Below are 24,218 nucleotides of genomic sequence, written 5' to 3'. Positions count from 1 at the left end.
AGCTGGGACTACAGGCGCCCGCCACCATGCCCGGCTAATTTTTTGTATTTTTAGTAGAGACAGGGTTTCACCATGTTAGCTGGGTTGGTGTCAATCTCCTGACCTCGTGATCTGCCCGCCTCGGCCTCCCGAAGTGCTGGGATTACAGGCGTGAGCTACCATGCCCAGCTAATTTTTTGTATTTTTTTAGTAGAGATGGGGTTTCACTGTGTTAGCCAGGACAGTCTCAATCTCCTGACCTTGTGATCTGCCTGTCTCGGCCTCCCAAAGTGCTGGGATTACAGGCGTAAGCCACTGAGCCCGGCCCATGCCCAGCTAATTTTTGTAATTTTTGTAGAGACGGGGTTTCACCATGTTGCCCAGGCTGGTCTCAAACTCTTGGACTCAAGGGATCTGCCTTTCTCAGCCTCCGAAAGTGCTGGGATTACAGGTGTGAGCCCCTATGCCCAGCCTAGCGGACAATTTCTTTTTTTTTTTGAGATGGAGTCTTGTTCTGTCGCCCAGGCTGGAGTGCAGTGGCACGATTTCTGCTTACTGCAAGCTCCGCCTCCCGGGTTCATGTCATTCTCCTGCCTCAGCCTCCTGAGTAGCTGGGACTACCGGCACCCGCCACCACGCCTGGCTAATTTTTTTGTATTTTTAATAAAGACGGGGTTTCACTGTGTTAGCCAGGATGGTCTCGATCTCCTGACCTCGTGATCTGCCCACCTCGGCCTCCCAAAAAGGACAGTTTCTTAGGATACAGAAAGCACCAACCATAGAAGAAAATGTTGATAAATTGGCTGCATTAAAGTTAAGGATTTTTCTTTATCAAAATATACCATTAATACAGTGAAATGATCCTTTGTGGTTCATAAGCGTCATGACTGAGTGTTCACATGTATGTGTGAGATGTGCCGCCCTGAGACCTTATTACGAAGTCAATGTATTACCCATCTGAGATTACCAAAAAAAAGAGAGTGGGTTGGGCACGGTGGCTCATGCCTGTAATCCTGACACTTTGGGAGGCTGAGGTGCGTGGATCCCTTGGGGCCAGGAGTTCGAGACTAGCCCAGACAACGTGGTAAAACCCCATGTCTATTAAAAATACAAAAATTAGCCAGGCGTGGTGGTGGGTGCCTGTAATCCCAGCTACTTGGGAGGCTGAGGCAGGAGAATCGCTTGGACCCGGGAAGTTGCAGTGAGCTGAGATCGCACCACTGCACTCCCACCTGGATGACAGAGTGAGACTCCTTCTCAAAGGAAAAAAAAAAAAAAGAATGAAAGAGAAGCCATTCAGTGGAATAAAATATTTGCAGCACATATAACTGATTGAGGGTTCATTTCAAGACTGTGTAAAGAATACTTCACCCATCTAAAATGGGCAATAGACTTGAATGGGCAGTTTACAAAAAAAGATGCGTATATGTACCCACAAAAATTAAAAATGTAAAAATTGGAAAAAAAAAGATATCTAGGTCAGGACACCATGTGAAAAGGTGCTCAACCTCATTAGATCCAGGGAAACCCAAATTAAAAAATGCAAGGAGGCTGGCTTGGTTGCTCATGCTTGTAGTACAGCATTTTGGGAGGCCAAGGTGGGAGGATCACTTGAGCCCAGAAGTTTGAGACCAACCTGGGCAACATAGAAAGACCCACCTCTACAAAAATTAAAAAAATTGGCTGGGCATTATGGCATGAATCTGTAGCTGTAGCTACACAAAAAGCTAAGTTAAGGCAGGAGGATTGCTTGAGGCCAAGAGTTCTAGGCTGCAGTGAACTATGATCACACCACTGCACTCCAGCCTGGGTGACAGAGCAAGACCCCATCTCCAAAAAAACTTTTTTAAATTAAATTTTTAAATACATAAGGAGACCGGACACAGTGACTCACGCCTGTAATCGCAACACTTTGGGAGTCCAAAGCGGGAGGATCACTTGAGCTCAGGAGTTCTAAACCAGACTGGGCAACATGGTGAAACCCTGTCTCTACCAAAAATACAAAAAGTAGCTGGGCATGATGGTGTGTGCCTGTAATCCCAGCTACTCAGGAAGCTGAGGCATGAGAATTGCTTAAAACTGGGAAGCGGAGGTTGCAGTAAGCCAAGATTGCACCACTGCACTCCAGCCTGGGTGACAGAGAGACTCTGTCTCAAAAAAAACCCCACAAGGAGACGCTGTTACACACTGGCTAGAATGGCAAACATTTAAGATACCGGCAATCCCAAGTGTTGACAAGGGTAGAACAGGAGAACTCTGACATGTGGCTAGTAGGAGGATAAATTCATTCTACCACTTTAAAACTGTTTAGCCGTATGTACCGTAATGGATGTACCTATTTCCTGTGACCCACCAATTTGACACGTAGGTACGTTCTCAACAGTAATGTATGTGACTCAGTGCAGTCCCAACTCACATCAGTCAGAATGGCTGTTACTCAAAAGTCAAAAAATAGCAAATGTTGGCGAGGATGCAGAGAAAAGGGAACACTTAAACACAGTTGGTGGGAATGTAAATTCGTCAAACCTTTATGTGAAACAGTATGGAGATTTTTCAAAGAACTAAAAATAGAACTACCATTCAACCCACCAATCCCACTACTGAGTGTCTTCCTGAAGGAAGACAAATTGTTATATCAAAATGACACTTGCACTCGTATTTATCATAGCACTAGTCACCATAGCAAAGTTATGGAATCAACCTAAGTGTCCGTCAACAGATGATTGGATAAAGAAAATGTGATATAGGACGGGTGCAGTGACTCACGCCTGTAACTCCAGCACTTTGGAAGGCCAAGGCGGGCAGATTACTTGAGGTCAGGAGTTTGAGACCAGCTTGGCCAACATGATGAAACCCTGTCTCTACTAATAAAGTACAAAAATTGAGGTTGCAGTGAGTTGAGATCGTACCACTGCACTGCAGCCTGGATGACAGAGTGAGACACTGTCTCAGAAAAAAAAAAAAAAAAAAATGCCTGGGCATGGTGGCTTACGCCTGTAATCCCAGCACTTTGGGAGGCCGAGGCAGGTGGATCACAAGGTCAGCAGATGGAGATCATCCTCGCCAATATGGTGAAACCCCGTCTCTACTAAAATACAAAAAGTTAGCCAGGCGTGGTGGTGTGTGCCTGTAGTCCCAGCTACTCCAGAGGCTGAGGCAGGGGAATCGCTTGAAGCCGGGAGTTGGAGGTTGCAGTGAGCCGAGATCACACCACTGTGCTCTAGCCTGGGCGACAGAGCAAGACTCTGTCTCAAAAAAAAAAAAAAAGAAATGAAAAAAGTGATACATACACCATAGAATACTTACGCAGCCATAAAAAAGAACGAAATCATATCTCTTGCAGCAACAAGAATGAAGCTGGAGGCCAGTATCCTATGTGAAATAAGTCAGAAACAGAAAGTCAAATACCACATATTCTCACAAGTGGGAACTAAACGATGGGTACGCCTGGATATACAGAAGGAAGCCACAGACACTGGGGACTCCAGAAGCGGGGAGGTTGAAAGTGGGGGTGAGGATTGAAAAATTACCTGTTGAGTATAATGTTCACTGTTCAGGTGACGGGCACACTAAAAGCCCAAACCTCAGCAGTATGCAGTATATTCATGTAAGAAACATGCACATGTACCCTCTGGATCTATTTTAAAAAAATGTGTGTGTGATTTTGTGTATGTAAAAGGCAAGGAAGATGATGTTCATAGAAACATTCAAACGTGGTATGGTGCATGTCAATGTACAGTAGGGCCAAACACCTAATTTTCTGAGAATCCATTCTGTGCCAGGCCATGGCTGAGTCATCTCAGATGAGACAACTTCCGTGCACTCAAGTGAGGAGAGAAGAGAACTAAGTCATCAGTGTGGAGCAGACGCACGTGAGGATGAAGAGGAGTAGTTGAGAAGTTGTGTTGTTTCTTTTCTGTTAGCAATGACAGGTTTTCTCCTCTGATGGACTTGAAAGTGCTCCCTCTTGCCGGTCCCCCCCGCCCCCGCCCCCGCCCCTGCCCCCACCCCACCCCCGCCCCTGCCCCCACCCCACCCGCCAGTGATGAACTGCTGAACTTGCAAAAACCCTTGCAGAGTGCCCTGGGCTTCGTGATCTTGAGAAGCCGCCAAAACTGGAACAGCAAAAACTGTCAACGCTTGAGTAGAACAAAGGCCGGTATTATGCGTCCTAAACTTAGTGGGCTCTTACATTGTTAGGATGACACAGAAAGCACTTGTGCTCAGAAAAGAAACTGATCTAAAAAGGAGGAAATACTCTCCCTCCTTCCCTCTCCCCCACGGCACGCAGCCTTTGCTGTGTGGCATTGTTCTTGGTGCATCAGCAGTTTCTGCTGCTTCTCCTGTTTTATTCTTACCATCCCTGTGGACGTTGCAACACTAAAACCTTTAGTTGGTAGAGTTTTCTCGTCTTTGGCAAATATTCCAGACTAGTTTGAGATCCCCAAATAAAAGTTTGTTTAAAGAGCAATTTTAGGCCCGGCGCGGTGGCTCACGCCTGTAATCCCAACACTTTGGGAGGCTGAGGCGGGCGGATCACGAGGTCAGGAGATCGAGACCATCCTGGCTAACACGGTGAAACCCCGTCTCTACTAAAAATACGAAAAAATTAGCCGAGCGTGGTGGCGGCGCCTGTAGTCCCAGCTACTCGGGAGGCTGAGGCAGGAGAATGGCGTGAACCCAGGAGGTGGAGCTTGCAGTGAGCCGAGATCGCGCCACTGCACTCCAGCCTGGGCGACAGAGCGAGACTGTCTCAAACAAAAAAACAAAACAAAACAAAAAAGAGCATTTTTAATTCTTGACCCTCCCTGCCAAAAAAAAAAAAAAAAATCTCCAAAGGCACTGTGGTTCACATTGACTTTTTCTTTTTTTTGAGACAGAGTCTTGCTCTGTTGCCCAGGCTGGAGTGCCTTGATCTCAGCTTACTGCAACCTCCACCTCCTGGGTTCAAGCAATTATCCTACCTCAGACTCCCGAGTAGCTGGGACTACAGGCTCATGCCACCACTCCTGGCTAATTTTTTTTTTTTTTTTGAGACGGAGTCTGGCTCTGTTACCCAGGCTGGAGTGCAGTGGCCGGATCTCAGCTCACTGCAAGCCCCGCCTCACGGGTTCACGCCATTCTCCTGCCTCAGCCTCCCGAGTAGCTGGGAGTACAGGCGCCCGCCACCTCGCCCGGCTAATTTTTTTTGTATTTTAGTAGAGACGGGGTTTCACCGTGTTAGCCAGGATGGTCTCGATCTCCTGAACTCGTGATCCGCCTGTCTTGGCCTCCCAAAGTGCTGGGATTACAGGCTTGAGCCACCGCGCCCGGCCTAATTTTTGTATTTTTTTTTACTTTTTTTTTTTTTTTCCGAGACAGAGTCTTGCACTGTTGCCCAGGCTGGAGTGCAGTGGCACGATCTCGACTCACTGCAAGCTCCGCCTCCCGAGTTCACGCCATTCTCCTGCCTCAACCTCCCGAGTAACTAGGATTACAGGCACCCACCACCATGCCCGGCTAATTTTTTTGTGCTTTAGTAGAGACGGGGTTTCACTGTGTTAGCCAGGATGGTCTCGATCTCCCGATCTTGTGATCCACCCGCCTCGTTCTCCCAAAGTTTTGGGATTACAGACGTGACACTGTGCCCAGCCTTTTTTTTTTTTTTTTTTGGAGACAGTCTTGCTCTGTCACTCAGGCTGGAGTGTAGTGGCTCTATCTCGGCTCACTGCAACCTCTGTCTCACAGGTTCAAGCAATTCTCCCGAATAGCTGGGACTACAGGCGCCCACCACCACACCCAGCTAATTTTTGTATTTTTAGTGGAGATGGGGTTTCACCATGTTGGCCAGGCTGGTCTCGAACTCCTGACCTCAGGTGATCCACTCGCCTTGGCCTCCCAAAGTGCTGGGATTACACGCGTGAGCCATTGCGCCCGGCCCACGTTGAGTTTCTCTAGAAGGTTTTATGTATTTCTTTATTTTAATTTCTTGTTCTTTTTTTGAAAATGAGTCTCCCTCTGTCCTCCAGGCTGGAGTGCAGTAGGTGTGATCTTAGCTCACTGCAGCCTTTGCCTCCCAGGTTCAAGCAGTTCTGCCTGAGCCTCCTGGGTAGCTGGGATTACAGGCACCCACCACCACGCCCGGCTAATTTTTTTAATTTTTAGTAAAGATGGGGTTTCACCATGTTGGCCAGGCTGGTCTTGAACTCCTGACCTCAAGTGATTCGCCTGCCTCGGCTTCCCAAACTACTGGGATTACATGCATGAGCCACACACTCTGCCTAGCCCTGTTTACGCTTTTTGGCTGTTATAAATAATGCTGCTGTGGATATTTGTTTTCAGTTCTCTTGGATATTATACCTAGGAATTTTTATTGTGGTCAGGAGATACTTTCTATGATTTCAATGTTTAAGTTTATTAAGAATTGTTTTGGCCGGGCATGGTGGCTCATGCCTGTAATCCCAGCACTTTGGGAGGCCAATGAGGTCAGGAGATTGAGACCATCCTGGCTAACACAGTGAAACCCCGTCTCTACTAAAAATATAAAAAATTAGCCGGGCATGGTGGTGGGCACCTGTGGTCCCAGCTACTTGGGAGGCTGAGGCAGGAGAATTGCTTGAACCTGGGAGACGGAGGTTGCAGTGAGCTGAGATCGTGCCACTGCACTCCAGCCTGGGCGACAGTAACACTCTCTTCCCCCCCGCCGCCAAAAAATAATAGTAATTGTTTTATGGCCTACCGTGTGGTCTGTCCTGAAGATTATTCCATGTGTACTTGGGAAGAATCTGTATTCTGCTGTTGTGGGGTAAAGTTTTCTGTTGGTTTATAGCGGTGTTCAATTCCCCTACTTTCGGCCTTCTGTGTAGTTGTTTTATTATTGAAAGTAGGATATTAGATCGGGCGTGGTGGTTTATGCCTGTAATCCCAGCACTTTGGGAGGCCAAGGCAGGCCTTCTGCACTTGATATTTTTAGACTGTGATTGATGGCAGTTAGCTGAAAGCGGAAAGTGAAATCGATAAGGGGAAACTACGCTACATTTATTGTAACATGTTTTGAAATGTGTAGATGGGAGAGAGAGAGATTTATTAATTGGTACACATATACAGCTTGATAGAATAAATTAGACTTAGTGTTGGGTGACTATAGCTTACAGTAATCTTTTTCTTTTTTTTTTTTTGTTTGAGACGGAGTCTCACTCTGTTGCCCAGGCTGGAGTGCAGTGGCTGGAGCTCAGCTCACTGCAAGCTCCGCCTCCCAGGTTTACGCCATTCTCCTGCCTCAGCCTCCCGAGTAGCTGGGACTACAGGCGCCCGCCACCTTGCCCGGCTAGTTTTTTTGTATTTTTTAGTAGAGACGGGATTTCACCGTGTTAGCCAGGATGGTCTCAATCTCCTGACCTCGTGATCTGCCCGTCTCAGCCTCCCAAAGTGCTGGGATTACAGGCTTGAGCCACCGCGCCTGGCTAGTTTACAGTAATTTATGGTATGTTTCAAAATAGCTAGAAGAGAATAATTGGAATGTTTCGAGCAAAAAGACAAGGATTTAAGGAGATAGATATCCCAGTTATGCTGATTTGATCTTTACAAATTGTATAAATTATCACATATACCCCCAATATACCCATATATGCATGTGTTATGCATCAATTAAACCAATTTTTGAAAGAAGTATGCAGGCCGGGCGCGGTGGCTCACGCCTGTAATCCCAGCACTTTGGGAGGCCGAGGCGGGCGGATCACAAGGTCAGGAGATCGAGACCACGGTGAAACCCCGTCTCTACTAAAAATACAAAAAATTAGCCGGGCGCGGTTGTGGGCGCCTGTAGTCCCAGCTACTCGGGAGGCTGAGGCAGGAGAATGGTGTGAACCCGGGAGGCGGAGCTTGCAGTGAGCCGAGATCGCGCCACTGCACTCTAGCCTGGGTGACAGAGCGAGACTCCGTCTCAAAAAAAAAAAAAAAAAAAAAAAAAAAAAGAAAGAAGTATGCATACATTGTGGAATAGTTAAATCCAACTAATTAACATATGTATTACTTCACATACTAACCATTTTTTTCTGGCCAGTATACTTAAAATCTACTTTCATAGCAATTTTCAAGAATACTATATATTACTGTACAATGTATTTAGTATACATAACTGTACATAGCACATAACTATACATACTATACATGTTATTCTGTCATGTTATACAGTAGAACTCTGGAATTAATTCGCCAATCTGATGGAAATTTTTTGTTCTTTGACTGACATACTGACATCCCTGTTATAGCTTCCTGATGATTGGATCTGTCTTTTTTTTTTTTTTTTTTTTTTTGGAGACAGAGTCTCACTCTGTCACCCAGGCTAGAGTGCAGTGGCGCTAATCTAGGCTCACTGCAACCTCCGCCTCCCGAGTTGCAGCGATTCTCCTGCCTCAGCCTCCCGAGTAGCTGGGATTACAGGCTTATGCCACCAAGCCCAGCTAATTTTTGTATTTTTAGTAGACATGGTGTTTCATCATGTTGACCAGGCTGGTCTCAAATTCCTGACCTCAAGTGATCCGTCTGCCTTGGTCTCCCAGAGTTCTGGGATTACAGGCGTGAGCCACTGCGCCCGGCCGGTGATTGATTCTTGCGTCAATATATAATATCTTTGTCTCTTGTGCTTTTTGACTTAAAGTTTATCTGTGTGACTTAAAGTCACTTAAGTCTGATATTAGTGTAACTAACCGAGCTCTCTTTTAGTACTGTTTGCATGGAAAATCTTTTTGCATACTTGCATTTTCAACCTATTTTTGTTTTTGGATATGAAGTGAGTCTCTTCTAGATACCATAAGGTAGTTGAATCATGTTTTTTAAATCTATATTGCCAATCTCTGTCTTTTGTTTAGAGAATTTAATCCATTTATATTTAAACCAATTACTGATAAGGAGTGACTTCTGCCATTTTGCTATTTGTTTTCTATATATTTTTCTTTTTCTTCCATTAATGCCGCCTTTTGTGTTTATTTTCTTGTAGTGTATTGTTTTAATTGCCTCCTCGTTTCCTTTTTTTTTTTTTTTTTTTTTGAGACAGTCTCGCTCTGTCGCCCAGGCTGGAGTGCAGTGGCATGATCTCAGCTCACTGCAACCTCCGCCTCCCAGGTTCATGCCATTCTCCTGCCTCAACCTCCCGAGTAACTGGAACTACAGGCGCCCACCACCATGCCCGGCTAATTTTTTGTATTTTTAGTGGAGACGGGGTTTCACCGTGTTAGCCAGAATGGTCTCAATCTCCTGACCTCGTGATGCGCCCACCTTGGCCTCCCAAAGTGCTGGGATTACAGGTGTGAGCCACCGTGCCTGGCCCCTCTTGTGTATATTTTAAAGTTATTTCCATAGTAATTACCCTGGAGATTATAATTTATATCTTTAATTAATTAATTTTGAGACAGAGTTTCACTCTTGTCACCCAGGCTGGAGTACAGTGGCGCGATCTCGGCTCATTGCAACCTCCACCTCCTGGGTTCAAGTGATCCTCCTGCCCCAGCCTCCTGAGGAGCTGGGATTACGGGCGTGTACCACCATGCCTGGCTAATTTTTTTGTATTTTTAGTAGAGATGGGGTTTTACCATGTTGGCCAGGCTGGTCTTGAACTCCTGACCTCAGGTGACCCACCGTCTTCAGCCTCCCAAAGTGCTGGGATTATAGGCATGAGCCACCATACCCAGCCTCATTATTGTAAAATTTTAATGTTTTAACTATTTATTGACCATATGTCATAGTCATGTTGATTTGAATTTCTTTCACTATTGCATTTGAATCTTGGTATTTGTTTTTTGTAAATTGCTGTTTCCTTTGATCATTAGACACTTTATTAGCCTTTCATCTGTGTTGCAGTTTATCTGAGCCTGGGCCTGATCCAGTGGGAGGTGTCTCTGTGAGTGGCATGGTCCATCTTGACTGGAGACAGGCAGGCAGTTCCTCCTACCAGAGAACGCTTGTTGGGCCAGCCCCAGGGCCTCTTAAATCACTCATTCATTCAGCAGAAATGCACAGATGCCTCCCGTGGGCCAGGTCTGTGCTGGTGCTTGGGAAATGGCAGGAACCAGACATTCCTGTCCCACACCTTGTGAACAGACAGACTTACAGGGTGGCACCAAGTAAGTAAGATGGGTGGGGCGTCATCTCAGAACATAGCTTTTCTGCTGAGCTGTGCTGGTTTGGTTTTGTTTTTGTTTTTGGGTTTTTTGTTTGTTTGTTTGTTTGAGACAGAGTCTTGCTCTGTCGCCAGGCTGGAGTGCAGTGGCACCATCTCGGCTCACTGCAACCTCTACCTCCTGGGTTCAAGCAATTCTCCTGCCTCAGCCTCCCAAGTAGCTGGGACTGAGGCACATGCCGCCATGACTAGCTAATTTTTTTTTTATGTATTTTAGTAGAGATGGGGTTTCACTGTATTGCCCAGGCTGGTCTTGACCTCCTGAGCTCAGGCAATCCGCTCGCCTCGGCCTCCCAAAGTGCTAGAATTACAGGCGTGAGCCACCGCGCCCAGTTGCTGGTTTTAATTTTGTATGGGCTTAGAAAAATGTTGATGTTGGCTGGGTGCCATGGCGCGTGTCTGTAGTCCTAGCTACTCAGGAGGCTGAGACAGGAGAATCGCTTGAACCCTAGAGGTGGAGGTTGCAGTAAGCCAAGATCGCGCCACTGCACTCCAGCCTGGGCGACAGAGTGAGACTCTATCTCAAAAAAAAAAAAAAATTGATGTCCTCATATTTGCCCGTCATGTCCCTGAAATGAGAAGTCAGATTGTTCCCTCCATCTCAGCAACTCGACCTTGGTGGGATCAGGAGGGCCAGTCCTCAGGGCAGACCTGGAGAAGGAATCGCTCTTGAGCACAGTGGGCCCAGGCCCTCCTCTGTGGGAAGCACAGGGTTTAGAACCTTTAGCTTTCTTCTGGAGGTTCACCTCACCTGACAGGCACTTCCTTCCAGAACAGATGTCCCACTGCTTGCCGATGGCTGAGCCCCAGGAGACAGTGCTAGCACTTCCTCCGAGAGAAGGTAGGCGCCTCTCACCTGCACAGGTAAATCCCCACTGAGGTTTGGGGGCAAGAGGAAATGGAGAGCCCATGGCAGAAGGATTTCCCTTGCATCCTTCCCGCAGCAACCCCAAGTTGTTCTCTCACCCATTTGCTCCTCTCCTTACCCAGTGTGGCTTGACGTCTGGGATGGTGGCAGGTGGGCAGGGGGACCACAGTATTCTGTCCTGTTTGCAGGGGTGCAGGCAGCCACCACCATGCCCATCCCCCTGTCCGGCCTGGAGGATGGCTTGTCAGACCATACCCTGGACCAGGGGCCCCGCTGCCCTGCCCGGCGGGCCTGCAGCCCTGCCTCGGCTCCAGCTCCTACATCGCCGAAGAAGCCCAAGATGCAGGTGCCTGGGGACACGTTTCCCACCGACTGGAGCCCCCCGCCCGTGGAGTTCCTCAATCCAAGGGTGCTGCAGGCCAGTCAGGAGGCCCTGGCCCAGAGGTGGGTGGGTGTGTCGGGCCCCCAGGGCCTGAGGAGACTGGCCGGTGAGCTGCCCGAGGAGTCGGAGCAGGAACACCTGCACTTGGACCCGAAGAGGGGCCTGGCCTTGCCAGAGAAGCTGTTCTGGAACACGGCAGGCCCGAGCCAGCAGGCTGCAGCCCCAGAGGTGAGCCTGTGTCCACCCTTGGCCTCTCCTCCTTGGCTACCCATCTTTAGCCACCCCTTTACAGTGACCCCAGGCCACCCCCTCCTCAGCCACGCCCCAGCTGCCCTTCCTCAGCCACTTCCCCTTGACCATCCCCCCTCAGCCCTTGGGCCTTCATGGCTGGAAGCGCAGGCCCCCAAGGCCAGGATGCACCTCGCCCTGTGTCTCCACCCGTAACTCCTGCTGACAGATGGCTTCGGGTGGCACCAAATTTGATGCCATTTCATGGGTCCCCTTGAGGCTTTCATGACTGAGGTTAGGGTGATGGCCCCGGAGCACGGAGGGATCTCAGAGCTGAGCTCTGGGCTTGGTTGTCCGCAGAGACTCAAGCCGACTCTGGTCCAGTGGATGGGGAGTCCTAAATGAAACTTCGGTGATGAACTTCAAATTGGGAGTAAGCTCCTGCTGCTCTGTAGACCGCGGGGCGTTTACAGGCCGTGGATGGAGAACACTTATTCTAAGAATGGGCTTCAGCTGTTTGTAACAGCCTGAGAGAGAGAAGGGAGAGGGGGACAGAGGGAGGGAGAAAAAGAGAGAGAGAGGGAGTGGGGGAGAGGGGGAGAGGGGGAGAGAGGGAGAGGGAGGGAGAGGAGAGGGAGAGGAGGAGAGGGCAATGGGGAGGGGCACAGTGGGGAAGGGGACGGGGAGAGAAGCTCTTTGGCTTTGGTAGGGAATGATGTTAGATCATTGAGGTTGAAGAGTATGGTGCAGGATAGAGCCTTGTGCACGATAGGCTGTGTGGTGGGATGTGCTGGCACCTGTGATGCGGTACTGTTTGCTGTCTCTGTGTGAAGTGTCTCTGAAAGCACACGAGGAATGCCCGTCCTGTAGGCACCTGTGGGGAGGGAACAGGTGGCTGGGGGTGGGGCCGGGAGACATTTTACCCTGCGCCTTTATACTTTCTGATTTTTTAATCATGTGAACATAGTATTTTTTCAGAAAAGCAAACAAAATAAATGAAGGGCTTAATAAAGTTTTTTTAAAAATTTTTTTCCCCTCTTTGTCCTTTTCTGTCGTCCTTATTCCCACGTCCTGTTTCTCCAGTTATCCTGGAGGGTCTCAGGAAGCTACTTCAACAACCTGGACTACTTACTGCAGGAGAAGAGGTGAGCACAGGGCGCGGCCTGTCGTGGGATGCTTGTTTCTGCAGGGTTGGCAGCAGTCCCGGGACTCACTGCAGAGTCTGGTCAGAGGGCGGCAGCCTCCCACCCAGACTCAGCCTGACCTGTGTGCTCTGATCAGTAACAGGCACGGGGGACGGTCGCCAGGGCAGGGGGTGACATCACCAAGGCAGAGAGCCCCCAGACTCCTACCACAATCAGAGCCCTCCTTCTGGGTCCCCTCTCCACTTTGGCTCCATTCTGCCCAACTCCTGCCAGTCCTAGGGTGTCTCCTCCCACTCAAGGGTTACGTGAGAGGAAAGTGGAAAAGCAGACCGCTTTGTGGCTTAGGGTTACAGCCTGGCTGTGGCTGGAGGGTCATGCTGGGCAGACGGGACTTCCTAACATTTCTGCTGCCACCTTCTTCCCCAGCACGCAGGCATGCTTTGCCCATTTTCCCATCCACTCTGAGTTTCACACTTGCCTTCTCCCCGCATATTAGCTTCTAACTAGCTCTCTCCCTGTCTGCCCTAAGTGGTTTCCAAAGACAGTGCTGAAGGCAGCAGTCACCTCTAATGAGATTGGAAATCCCTAGGGAGGTACAGGTGGCTGGGGACTGACAGGGGTCGTCTTCATGGGGGCACGCTATTTGATGGCACGTGAGCAGGTTATTCACACTTCCTAAGTCTTTGTCCTGTCCTGTTGTTGTGTCGTGTTGTTTTTGTTCAGTGCATGTCTATTGTGTTTGCAGAAGTTAAGTGTGGGTGGGGGCAATGCCACTCGGGAACACCCAGCTCTCTTGGTGGGAGGACTGATGCCCTCTCTTTTGACCCTCCTCAGGGTTCCCAGCCCTGTTGGCAGGGAGCTCCTCATGCACTGGGATGAATTATTATTCAGTCTGTTCCTGCCCCTCTGCCCCGCCATGGAGTCATGTCATCTGCCTCTGCTGTGCAGCCCCTCTGGGCTCCTCCGACCCGGGGACTTGCGTTGTTTAGCTCCTTCACCTCAGTAGATTTTCTCCCATTAGATTGTACGTTAGGGAAGGGACCATGCCTATAGATTTCCACGGTGCCCAGCATGGTGATGTACATTTAGTAGACGCTTGAAATTATTGGCAGGAAAATGATCAGCTGGGGCCTCCTCGTGCCTGCTTGTTGGTGTGCCTGGCATTGGGAGGGTCCTGCTCTGTGCTGGTCAGCTTGGGCTGCTGTAACAGGATGGCACACACTGGGGCTTAAACAACAGTTATTTCTCCCAGTTCTGGTGGCCAGCAGCCCAGGATTGAGGTTCCGGTCAGTCGGTGCCTGGTGAGGGCTCTCTCTCTTGCTCCTTTTTTTTTTTTTTTTTTTTTTGAGACGGAGTCTCACTCTGTCGCCCAGGCTGGAGTGCAGTGGCCGGATCTCAGCTCACTGCAAGCTCCGCCTCCCGGGTTCACGCCATTCTCCTGCCTCAGCCTCCCGAGTAGCTGGGACTACAGGCGCCCGCCGCCTCGCCTGGCTAGTTTTTTGTATTTTTTTAGTAGAGACGGGGTTTCACCGTGTTAGCCAGGATGGTCTCAATCTCCTGACCTCGTGATCCGCCCGTCTCGGCCTCCCAAAGTGCTGGGATTACAGGCTTGAGCCACCGCGCCCGGCCTCTTGCTTCTTGCTGTGTCCTCTCACGTGGCAGAGAGAGCACAAGCTCTCCGGTGTCTCTTCTTTTAAGGACGCTAATCCTGTGGGATCAGGGCCCGTTCTATGACCTCATTTTACCTTAATTACTTTCTTACTCCAAATACATCTACACTGGGGAGAGGGCTTCAACATAGGGATTCTGGGAAGACAGACATTTAGTCCACAGCATGCTGTGTGCTGCGCCGCACCAGGCTCTGGGTAGTGGAGCTGACGGCGCAGCCTCTGCTTCCCTGGCAATTTAGCGTAATGATCTCATACTCCCCACACTGTCTCATCGCCACGGAGGAGCCCAGAAGAGTGACACCTAACTTGGAGTCGGAAAAGGCTCCCAGATGTGTCCTTGTCACTGAACCTTGCAGGAAAAGTTTGGTTTGGCAGGAGGGGGATGACTGCACATGTAAAGGTGGGTAAGACAGACTGTGCCGGCCAGGACCCACATTCTCAGTGCAGAGGGGTTGGAGGGGCGAGGCAGGAGATGCAGCCGAAATAAGATGTGCAGGGGGCTGGAGTTTGAGGGGCCTTGTTGAACCCAAGGCTGAGTTGTGGGAGAAACTGAAGCAGGCAGAAATATGTTTTCTCTTGTTTAAGAAAGTGCAGGCTGCATATGGAGAAGGGATGGAAAGGGCAAGAGAGGTACAGTGATGGGGGCTGAGGGGGCCTGGGATGGGGCTCACAGCCAGGAGGCCCCTGGCAGGAGGGCGATGGGGCTTCTGGTGGGTCTGGTGGCCTGGGTGGTAGACACGGGTCATTGGAGGGGCCCGGTCACATTCAGCTGGAAATCACTCAGTGAGTGGCTGGCTAGCAGGATCTGAGCTCACAACAGGCCTGGGGTGGAGAGAAAATGTTAGAGAACTGAGGACCCATGGGCACAGCCAGGATGGGCACCTGGAGGGGCCAGACAGGGACTGGGGAGGCTCCCAGGGCTCTCTCCACAGCCTGGGCGCGAGGACAAGGAAGGCTGCGTTGGTTTGCAGGGCGGGAGGAGGGTGAGGGTCGGGGCTCTGGCTAGGTAACAGGTGTGTGGGGCCTATTGTGGGAGCCAGTGGAAAGAGGAAGTGAGGCACGCAGGGGCTAGTGGTGGAAAACAGAGCCCCAGGAGCCAGGCGGGAAGGGTAAGGAGAGAAAGGGAACGAGTCGGAGCAGAGGACTGCCCTAAGTGGCTGCAGTCAGGCCGTGCAGGTATCGGGGATGCCGAACAGCCAGGGCACAAGCTCTTTCCTGGTCACGTGGCTGAGGAGCAGCAGGGCTAGCCCTCGGCCTTGGTGTGTTAAAAAACAGAGTGAAGCCGAGTGCTTGCCTGCTGTCCCTTGAGAGGCTGAGGTGGGCAGTCGCTTGAGCCCAGTCATTTGAGGCTGTCGTACGCTTTGGTCATGTCTATAAAAAGCCGTTGCACTCTGGCCTAAGCAACACAGTGATGTCTGGTATCAAAAAAAAAAAAGGCTGCACAAGTAAAGATGCGTTGGGAGTTGTGTGGTGAGAACCGTCTCTTTCTGGCCCGCCTGCTCCTCTCTGCTCATCTGGGGAAAGCACAGTCTATGTAACGCAACCCGTCCCCATTGCCTTAAAAATCTGTGTGAGCGGCTTTGCAGGGAGACCAGCCAGGACGGCGCGGCCCTCTGGCCCCGAGGTCTTGCCGTGTTGGTGGGAATCCCTGCAGCCCAGTGACAGGGCTGCACAATGGGGAACAACACTGACCCCCGACTCTGGCCCTCGACTTCCTGTAGGGAACAGGCCCTGGAGCAGGAGCGCGAGAGGCTGCTTCTGCAGGAGTGTCTCAATCTCAACTCCTTGGATCTTGATGAAGATGAAGTGCCACTCACACCCGAGCACAGGTGAGGGACAGGTGAGGACAGAGGCACCAGCCTCTGAAGGGGAAGGACCAAGGTGCCAGCCCCCCTCTGGTTTTGGACAGAGTTTTGACCAAAATGGTCCAGCAGTTTGTGGACTATTTGTGAATTCTAAAGCTACCTCCTTTTCTTAAAGCCACATCCGTTCATTGATTCGAGAAATGCCTGATCACTGTGCATCAGGGTCTCATTTGAGCCTTTGCCACGCAGGGATCATAAAACACAGCTTGCTCTGCCCCGATTATCTGCCCAAATTCATGGAACCAGATCTCTTGGGAAAATAACTACACAAAACCACGGTCTAAATGAAATCTGCTTTCACGGGGAGGTTATGACCATGTGAGATTTTTCATCTTCCCCTGACTGGAGAAGAGAAGGTAGCTCTGAGTGGGCGCCCTGATTTAATTGGGCCATTGGCTGGAGGGAGGGCTGGCTTCATCTCTACCTAGAAGCATCACAGATGCCCAGGACCACAACCGAGTCTGTCTTCAGGGCACGCTGTTCTCCATCTGTCTTGGTCTGTTGGGGCTGCTAGAACAAAGGCCCATAGACTGGTGGCTTCTGAGCAGCTGAAGTCTGTTTCCCACAGTTGTGGAGGCTGGAGGTCCAAGACCCGGGAGCCAGCAGGGTCAGGCCTGGTGAGAGCGCTCTTCCAGGTTGCAGACTGCCTAAGTCTCTGTCCTCACGTGACAGAAAGAGGCAAGAGAGCTCTCTGGGGCCCTTTCGTAAGGGTGCCGATCCCATTCATGAGGGCTCCACCCTCGTGCCTCATCACCTCCCAAAGGCCCCACCTCCTAATACCTTCACCCTGGGGGTGAGGATTCAACACATGTATTTTGGGGAGACACAAACATAAAGCTTGTAACGCCATCCATTCACCCCCTTGTCCATCTGTTCATCCATTCACCCCGCCGACATTTACTGAGTGCCAACCATGTGCCAGGCTCTGCTGTAGCTTCGGGATGTGGCGGGAACAAAACCAGACGGATCTCTGCCTTCCCGCTGCTTGAGCTTTTCCTTCCGGAGACAAGCAGTGAGTGAGATCAGTGAAGCTGTGCCACAAGGCTCCTGAGAGAGGCTAACGCTGGGGGCATAAGGAGTGCTGGGAAGGGTGCGGGCTCTGATGATTTAGGCTCTGATGATGAAGGATGTGGGCTCTGATGATGAAGGGATGTGGGCTCTGGGAAGGGTGTGGGCTGTGGTGAGAGCTCAGGGAAGGCCTTGTGAGCAGGTGTTTTAAGTAGCACCTCGAGGAGGTGAGAGCCAGTTCCAGGGACCCTGCCGTGGGAGCGCACCTGGTGTGTGGGAGCCTGGAGGAGGGGGCTGGTGGGGGATAGGAGGTGAGGGAGACCAAGGTTAGGCACTGGCTCTTGGAGCCTTTCCTCTGAGTTAATCGGACACGTGTCTGCACAGGACCCTCTGGCTGCTGTGTTGAGGATAGACCAGTTAGGTGTGGAGGCCAGGGCAGAAGAGAGGGATCAGGAGCAGAGGAGGCCTTGGCGGGAATCCAAAAGTAATGATGGTGCTTGAGGATGGGGTAGACGCCGAAGAGTGGGCAAATTCTGGGTGTATTTTTAGGGTAGAAATGACAAGATTTGCTGACAAATGGTTGGAAGGTATAGGAGAAAGGAATCAAAAGGGACCCCGGCAGCTTGGGTCTGAGCAACTGGAAGATTGGAGTTATCTTTAGATAAATAGGGGAGGCTGCGCACGGTGGCTCATGTCTATAATTGCAACACTTTGGGAGGCCGAGGCAGGAGGATTGCTTGGGCCCAGGAGTTTAAGCCCCAGCAACATAGGAAGATCTCGTCTTTCCTAAAACGTTTTTTTTAAATTACCCAGATGTGGTGGCACATGCCTGTAGTTCCAGCTACTAGAGAGGCTGAGATAGGAGGATCACTTGAGCCTGGGAGGTTGAGGCTGCAGTGAGCTATGATCGCACCACTGCACCCCAGCCTGAGTGACACAGCAAGACCTTATCTCTTAAAAAAAAAAAAAAAAAAAAAAAGGCCGGGCACGGTGGCTCACGCCTGTAATCCCAGCACTTTGGGAGGCCGAGGTGGATGGATCACAAGGTCAGGAGATCAAGACCATCCTGGCTAACACAGTGAAACCCCATCTCTACTAAAAATACAAAAAATTAGCCGGATGCGGTGGCGGGTGCCTGTGGTCCCAGCTACTCGGGAGGCTGAGGCAGAAGAATGGCGTGAACCCGGGAGGCAGAGCTTGCAGTGAGCTGAGATCGCGCCACTGCACTCCAGCCTGGGCGAGAGCGAGACTCCGTCTCAAAAAAAAAAAAAAAAAAAAAAAATGGGGGGAGACTGAGTGCCCTACACGCTGCAGGTGGGATGGGCTTGGAATCAAGGGTTCATTTGGGGCATCCTGGGGCGAGATCAGGGAGCTACTTGGAGACCCAAGCTTGGGAGTCACTATGTACGGGTGACATTTAAAGCCACAAAACCGGGGCCGAGCACAGTGACTCTCGTCTTACAATCCCAGCCCTTTGGGAGGCTGAAACAGGTGGATCACTTGAGTCCAGGAGTTTGAGACCAGCCTGGCCAACATGGTGAAACCCTGAACCCTGTCTCTACTAAAAATACAAAAATTAACTGGGCATGGTGGCGCGTGCCTGTAATCCCAGCTACTTGGGAGGCTGAGGCATGAGAATTACTTGAACCCAAGAGGCAGAGGTTGCAGTGAGCCGAGATCACACCACTGCACTCCAGCCTGGGCGACAGAGCAAGACTCCATCTCCAAAAAAAAAAAAAAAAAAATTATCAGAAAAACAAAACAAAACAGCAATATTTTTAGTAGAGACAAGGTTTTGCCATGTTGGCCAGGCTGGTCCTGAACACCTGGGTTCCCGGGCTCAAGTGATCTGCCTGCCTCGGCCTCCCCAAGTGCCGGGATTACAGGCGTGAGCCACCATGCCCAGCCTGATAATCATCTCTTAACTAAATCAAGGATCAGCAAACTTTGTGAAAAGTTTGTAAATAGCAAATATTTTAGGCCTTGAGGACCAGGTGGTCTGTGTCAACTCTGCTGCTGCGGCAGGAGGCTCCTGCAGACGCTGGGTGAATGAATGCGCATGGCTGTGCTGCAGTGGGCCCTTATTGCAGAAACAGGCCCCACGCAGGACTCGGCCTACACGGTGTACTTTGCCTGGCCCAAGTTAGAAGGACCCCTGCCTCCTGACTGGTGCCAGTTTTTACGGTGAAAGTTTGGGAATGTGTTGCGATTTGAGCAGCCGTCCCAGATGGACAAAGAGAGCTCCTCGCACACTGCCCAGAGGTCCAGGGAAAGGCAGCCGGCCATGGAGTCCCACATGGACTCCCACAAGGCAGGTGCTGCTTCCTGTCTGATGTTGCAGGAAGCATGTGGATGGACATGGTGGGGCATGAAGCCTGAATTTAATTAGTGTGTTTAGGGCCAAAGGCCTTCTTCGGCAAGAGCACTTTGGCAGCATTATATTTGATGAAAGCAACTTTCTCTCTGAGCTGAGGTGCATGGAATTGGTTTCCAGGTTCTCCAGTCACTAGCTGCATAACCATGGAATCAAACCTTTTGAAACCTAAATCTCTGCAGCAAGAGTAATTCTTCCAGCTCTGTATCTTCCTGCCGAGTACCTCCAGCATTCCGAAGTCATGGCTTGGATGTTTTGAAACTGCTCAGAGGAAGGGAGTTATGTGTGCAACCAGCTTAACGCAGAAGGTAGTCCTGGCTTGGAAAACGCTGGTAATGCGCTGGGAGCGTGACGTTTTCCAGTGCTGCTTTGAGAAAGCCTCTTTGACAACAGCCCCTTTGAGGTGGTGGTTTTGATGTGGGATCATTTGGATGGGACTGTTTGGCTTTACAAAAGTCATTCACCAGTGTACAAAGCCAGCAGCCTCTTCCATCCCTGAATAGGGCCAGGGAAGGGGGTGCAGGTCAGGAAGGGGTGCTCAGGGTGGGGGCTGACCACCGCCTGCCAGACAAGGCGTCATCTAATTGCCACAAGTGCCCGTCACAGAAAGGACCCCTGACAGTCGCGAGCGAGCATCTGTGCATGCTCTCACAATCGGCTTGCATCTTGAATGGGTGACATCCTCAATTCTCCATTTCTTAAAGTTAAAAGACCTTGCGTGTGTGCTGAGCCTGGGGCAGAGGCAGATACTTAAACCACAACATCATCCTTTATTCTCAGCTCTAGGCTGCACAGGAAATCCCCAATTAGATGTGTAAGAGTCGCCTCAGGACTCCTAATAATGCACATACATTACAGCCAGCATCACAGAAGTCCCTTTAAAAGATGGTTTTAGGGACAGGGCTAGGACCCCTTTATAGATTAGCCTGGTTCTTACAGGCTTTTTTTCTTTTTCTTTTTCTTTTCCTTGTCTTAGACAGAGTCTCCAGCCAGGGCTGGAGTGCCGTGGCACGGTCTCGGCTCACTGTAGCCTCCACCTCCCAGGTTCAAGCAATTCTCCTGCCTCAGCCTCCCTTTTTTTTTTTCCTCTTTGAGACAGAGTCTTGCTCTGTCACCCAGGCAGGAGTGCAGTGGCACAATCTCGGCTTTCTGCAACCTCCGCCTCCCAGGTTCATGCAATTCTCCTGCCTCAGCCTCCCGAGTAGCTGGGATTACAGGTGCCGGCTACCATGCCCGGTTAATTTTTGTATTTTTAATAGAGATGGGGTTTCACCATGTTGGCCAGGCTGGTCTCGAACTCCTGACCTCAGGTGATCCTCCCGCCTCGGCCTCTCATAGTGCTGAGCCACTGCACCTGGCCTAGGCTTTTAATCATTTGTTCATTTTTTCAGACTAAAAAACAAGCAATAGATACAAAACTCTTAATGGCAAAGACATGAACCAAACAAGAACTTGTTTTACCGTTTATGTGGTGGTTTGGTGAGATGCTTTCGGAAGCCTGCCAGGGTCAGAGTCCTCCCGGGTCTGCTGCATCATTCCCGTTTGTTGTGCCATTTCATTCTCAGGAGCACCCTGTGACGTGTATCAGGGCCTTACTTTGGGTCACTTAGCCAGAAAGTGAAACAGGTTCCATGTGCTAGGCTGGTGGGCCGAAGGCGACGCCACGCCACACCCAGTGCCAGCTGCTCATGTCCAGATCCTAAGGGGGCCTCTGGGCTGTTCCGCCCCTGGGTTTGCTGTCTCAAACAGTGGGCCTGGCTGGGGACCAGGGAATGGGCCGTCTCTTGATGAGAGGAAGAGAGGCAGTGTCTAGAGCTTGTTTTATTTTATTGTTCCTGTTGTTAAATGTGTGTTATATTGCTGTAAAATCGCCCAGAACACACTTACATGAAGTAAAGAAGAAGTTGCCTTCTCTTCCTCTCCCCTCCCTCTGATTCTGCTCCCTGGGGTGACCCTCAGTCGTAGTGGGATATGTCATATGCTGGGGGTGGGCATTGCACGTGTCTGCGCACGTCCGTGTCCATGCATGTGTGTAGGCTTGTGTGTGTGTGCACAGACACACACACACACACACACACACACACAGCCTCTGCTGCTGTTTTCACCCATGAACTTACTGGGCTCAGCCACGTTGCCGATCCTTCTTTATGTAGATTTAGCTCATTCTTGGGAAACATCTTCGCTGCCTCCCTTTTCCCCATCCGCATTTCAATGGGTTGTTAAGTCCTGACAGTTTTCACCTCTCTCTGATACTGTTGCAATGTATCCCTTCTCCTCATTCTTTCTCTGTCCATGGGGCCAGCTTCCCTCCACTAAATCAGACTCTCTGTGCCGGGCCAGGCTGGTCCCGGGATCTGCATTGCAGCAGCTGCCTGGGTGGTTCTCAGAGCCCTGGAGCTTGAGGACTGCCGGCCCTGAGGGAGAATCTGGGCTCCTTCATATGGGCTCGAGACCCTCCTGCTTCCGCCCACACCCATGCCGCCTGCTTGCCAGCCTTCCTGCCCCTCCCAGGACGCCCTCCCTGACCCTGGCCGCACCCAGCGCTCCTCTCCTGGGCCCTTATGGAGCCGCCCTGTAGGCCTCTCTGTCCACTCGCCAGACGGGATTGCCGTGGGTTGTTCATGCCCTTCCTGGGTGGTCCATTCCCGACTCACCTTCCGTACCTGGCATTGTCGACGTGCCGCGAGTGAAAAGTCTGACCTGACAGAGCCAGTGGGTGGGGTTGGGTCTTCTGGCTCCGGGACTGGTGCCCTGAGCCAGGGATGGGCCTTACTGATGGGAGAGCGAAGGGCTCCTGCGTGCCCGGGTGGGCTCTTCTTCCATCAGCAGGTGGCGCTGTCCCCCTGGTCTGCCGTAAGGACTGCGAGGGAGGGAGCCCCGGGCCCCCTCTGTCCTTCCCTGGGCCGATGGCCGTGCCTCAGGCCAAGGTGCATCTGCTGATACCCGGCCCTCCTGTCCCTTCCCTTGCCAGGATGCTGGTGGAAAAGTACTCAGTGTCCCTGCAGACCATCCCGCCAGTCCATCCAGGTGAGACTGTGTTTCTGCCCAGGCGTCACTCCCTGCCCTGCATCCTGGAATCCTCACACCTGAAGCCACGCAGCCACCTGGAAGGGCTGTTCCTCAGGTAAGTGTGGGGAGGAGGGGTGAGGGGGTGGCGCAGCCTGTCCAGGACCCCCCCCTCCTGGAGTCCAGGGATAAGGGCCACCTGAAAGGGGGAAATTTGAAGAGGTGATCAGACCAATTTGAATGTGTCAGTTTTTAGAGAGATAGGTGATGTTGTCTACTTACAGTATGTCATTTACTAATTTTGTTGCACATAATTGAAACATTCCCACATTATAGCAAGTAGCCAGTTGTTCCTTTACAGGTTCATGTTGCTTTTTTCTCCCCTATGCCCCAGTGTGGCAGGACAGCAGACTCAGCATGCGTGTCTTGGGGCTGGGTCTCTGTCAGCACTGGCTCCTTCCCGGGCCATCCAGGGCATGTAATGGGCCTTTCCACCTACTTGTTGGATGGACTTCAGTGTGTGATGCTGACACTGAAAAGCCTGTCCCCAGCCACGGGCACACACTAACAATACAACAGCTGTCTTATTCTCTGTGGCAGTAAATTCATGATCATTATCACATAACCATTGACTATATTGCTTTTTGAGAGAATTTTTTTTTTTTTTTTGAGACGGAGTCTTGCTCTGTTGCCCAGGCTGGAGTGCAGTGGCCGGATCTCAGCTCACTGCAAGCTCCGCCTCCCGGGTTTTACGCCATTCTCCTGCCTCAGCCTCCCAAGTAGCTGGGACTACAGGCGCCCGCCACCTCGCCCAGCTAGTTTTTTGTATTTTTTAGTAGAGACAGGGTTTCACCGTGTTAGCCAGGATGGTCTCGATCTCCTGACCTCGTGATCCGCCCGTCTCGGCCTCCCAAAGTGCTGGGATTACAGGCGTGAGCCACCGCGCCCAGCTTTTTTTTTTTTTTGAGACGGAGTCTCACGCTGTTGCCCAGGCTGGAGTGCAGTGGCGCGATCTCGGCTCACTGCAAGCTCCGCCTCCCGGGTTCACGCCATTCTCCTGCCTCAGCCTCCTGAGTAGCTAGGACTACAGGCGCCCGCCACCGCGCCCGGCTAATTTTTTGTATTTTTTAGTAGAGACGGGGTTTCACTGTGGTCTCGATCTCCTGACCTTGTGATCCGCCCGCCTCAGCCTCCCAAAGTGCTGGGATTACAGGCTTGAGCCACCGCGCCCGGCCTTTGAGAGAATTTTTAAAAGATTTACCACAACCATATCCAACACTTGGAATTAGGAGCTAATATATCCAAGAAGAAGAGGAAGGAAAGCCCGCAGGGTTCAGTGCAGCGGCGTCTGCTGGGTGCTCACACAGGCTGATGCCCTGTGGGGCTGGAGGCCAGGGCCGTGGAGAAGGGGCTGTCCTCGCCCACCCAGTGAGGAGCAGAGGTGGAGCTGCTTCTGTGGTCTCTTCAGCCACCTTAGGACTTGAACGCCAGAGTCTTGCTCTCTTTTCCAGTTTTATAGGGCTTATGTTTATTTCAT

The 24,218-nt window shown here is 51.0% G+C and overlaps 1 protein-coding gene, 1 long non-coding RNA gene and 1 other non-coding gene across 9 annotated transcripts in view; 2 read left to right on the top strand and 1 right to left on the bottom strand.

Annotated features, from left to right (window-relative positions):
* Positions 1–24,218, top strand: part of FAM178B (family with sequence similarity 178 member B) — a 122,767-nt gene that overhangs the window by 11,070 nt on the left and 87,479 nt on the right. For 3 of the 7 annotated variants that reach the window (XM_028832188.2, XM_077958811.1, XM_077958809.1), the window contains exons 2-6: positions 10,913–10,976; positions 11,192–11,613; positions 12,697–12,758; positions 16,150–16,257; positions 22,647–22,799. In XM_028832188.2, the coding sequence (XP_028688021.2) occupies positions 10,913–10,976; positions 11,192–11,613; positions 12,697–12,758; positions 16,150–16,257; positions 22,647–22,799 (809 nt within the window). Of the gene's footprint in view, positions 1–10,907; positions 10,977–11,191; positions 11,614–12,696; positions 12,759–16,149; positions 16,258–22,646; positions 22,800–24,218 lie in introns of all 7 variants that reach the window. The other 4 variants (XM_028832190.2, XM_077958810.1, XM_028832189.2 and 1 more) reach the window with 3 other exon arrangements.
* On the top strand, positions 840–942 carry LOC114672042 (small nucleolar RNA U13). The gene has a single exon (XR_003722241.2). It is a non-coding gene; the product is annotated as a small nucleolar RNA U13 (small nucleolar RNA).
* Positions 16,339–22,703, bottom strand: LOC114671865 (uncharacterized). Its single transcript, XR_003721994.2, has 3 exons — positions 22,330–22,703; positions 21,137–21,247; positions 16,339–17,289 (listed from the first exon to the last, which is right to left on the bottom strand). It is a non-coding gene; the product is annotated as an uncharacterized LOC114671865 (long non-coding RNA).

This window comes from Macaca mulatta, chromosome 13, assembly GCF_049350105.2.
Source record: "Macaca mulatta isolate MMU2019108-1 chromosome 13, T2T-MMU8v2.0, whole genome shotgun sequence".
Lineage (NCBI taxonomy): Eukaryota > Metazoa > Chordata > Mammalia > Primates > Cercopithecidae > Macaca > Macaca mulatta.
The sequence above is the reverse complement of the archived record's forward strand: the minus strand, read 5'-3'. Positions and strand labels throughout refer to the sequence as shown.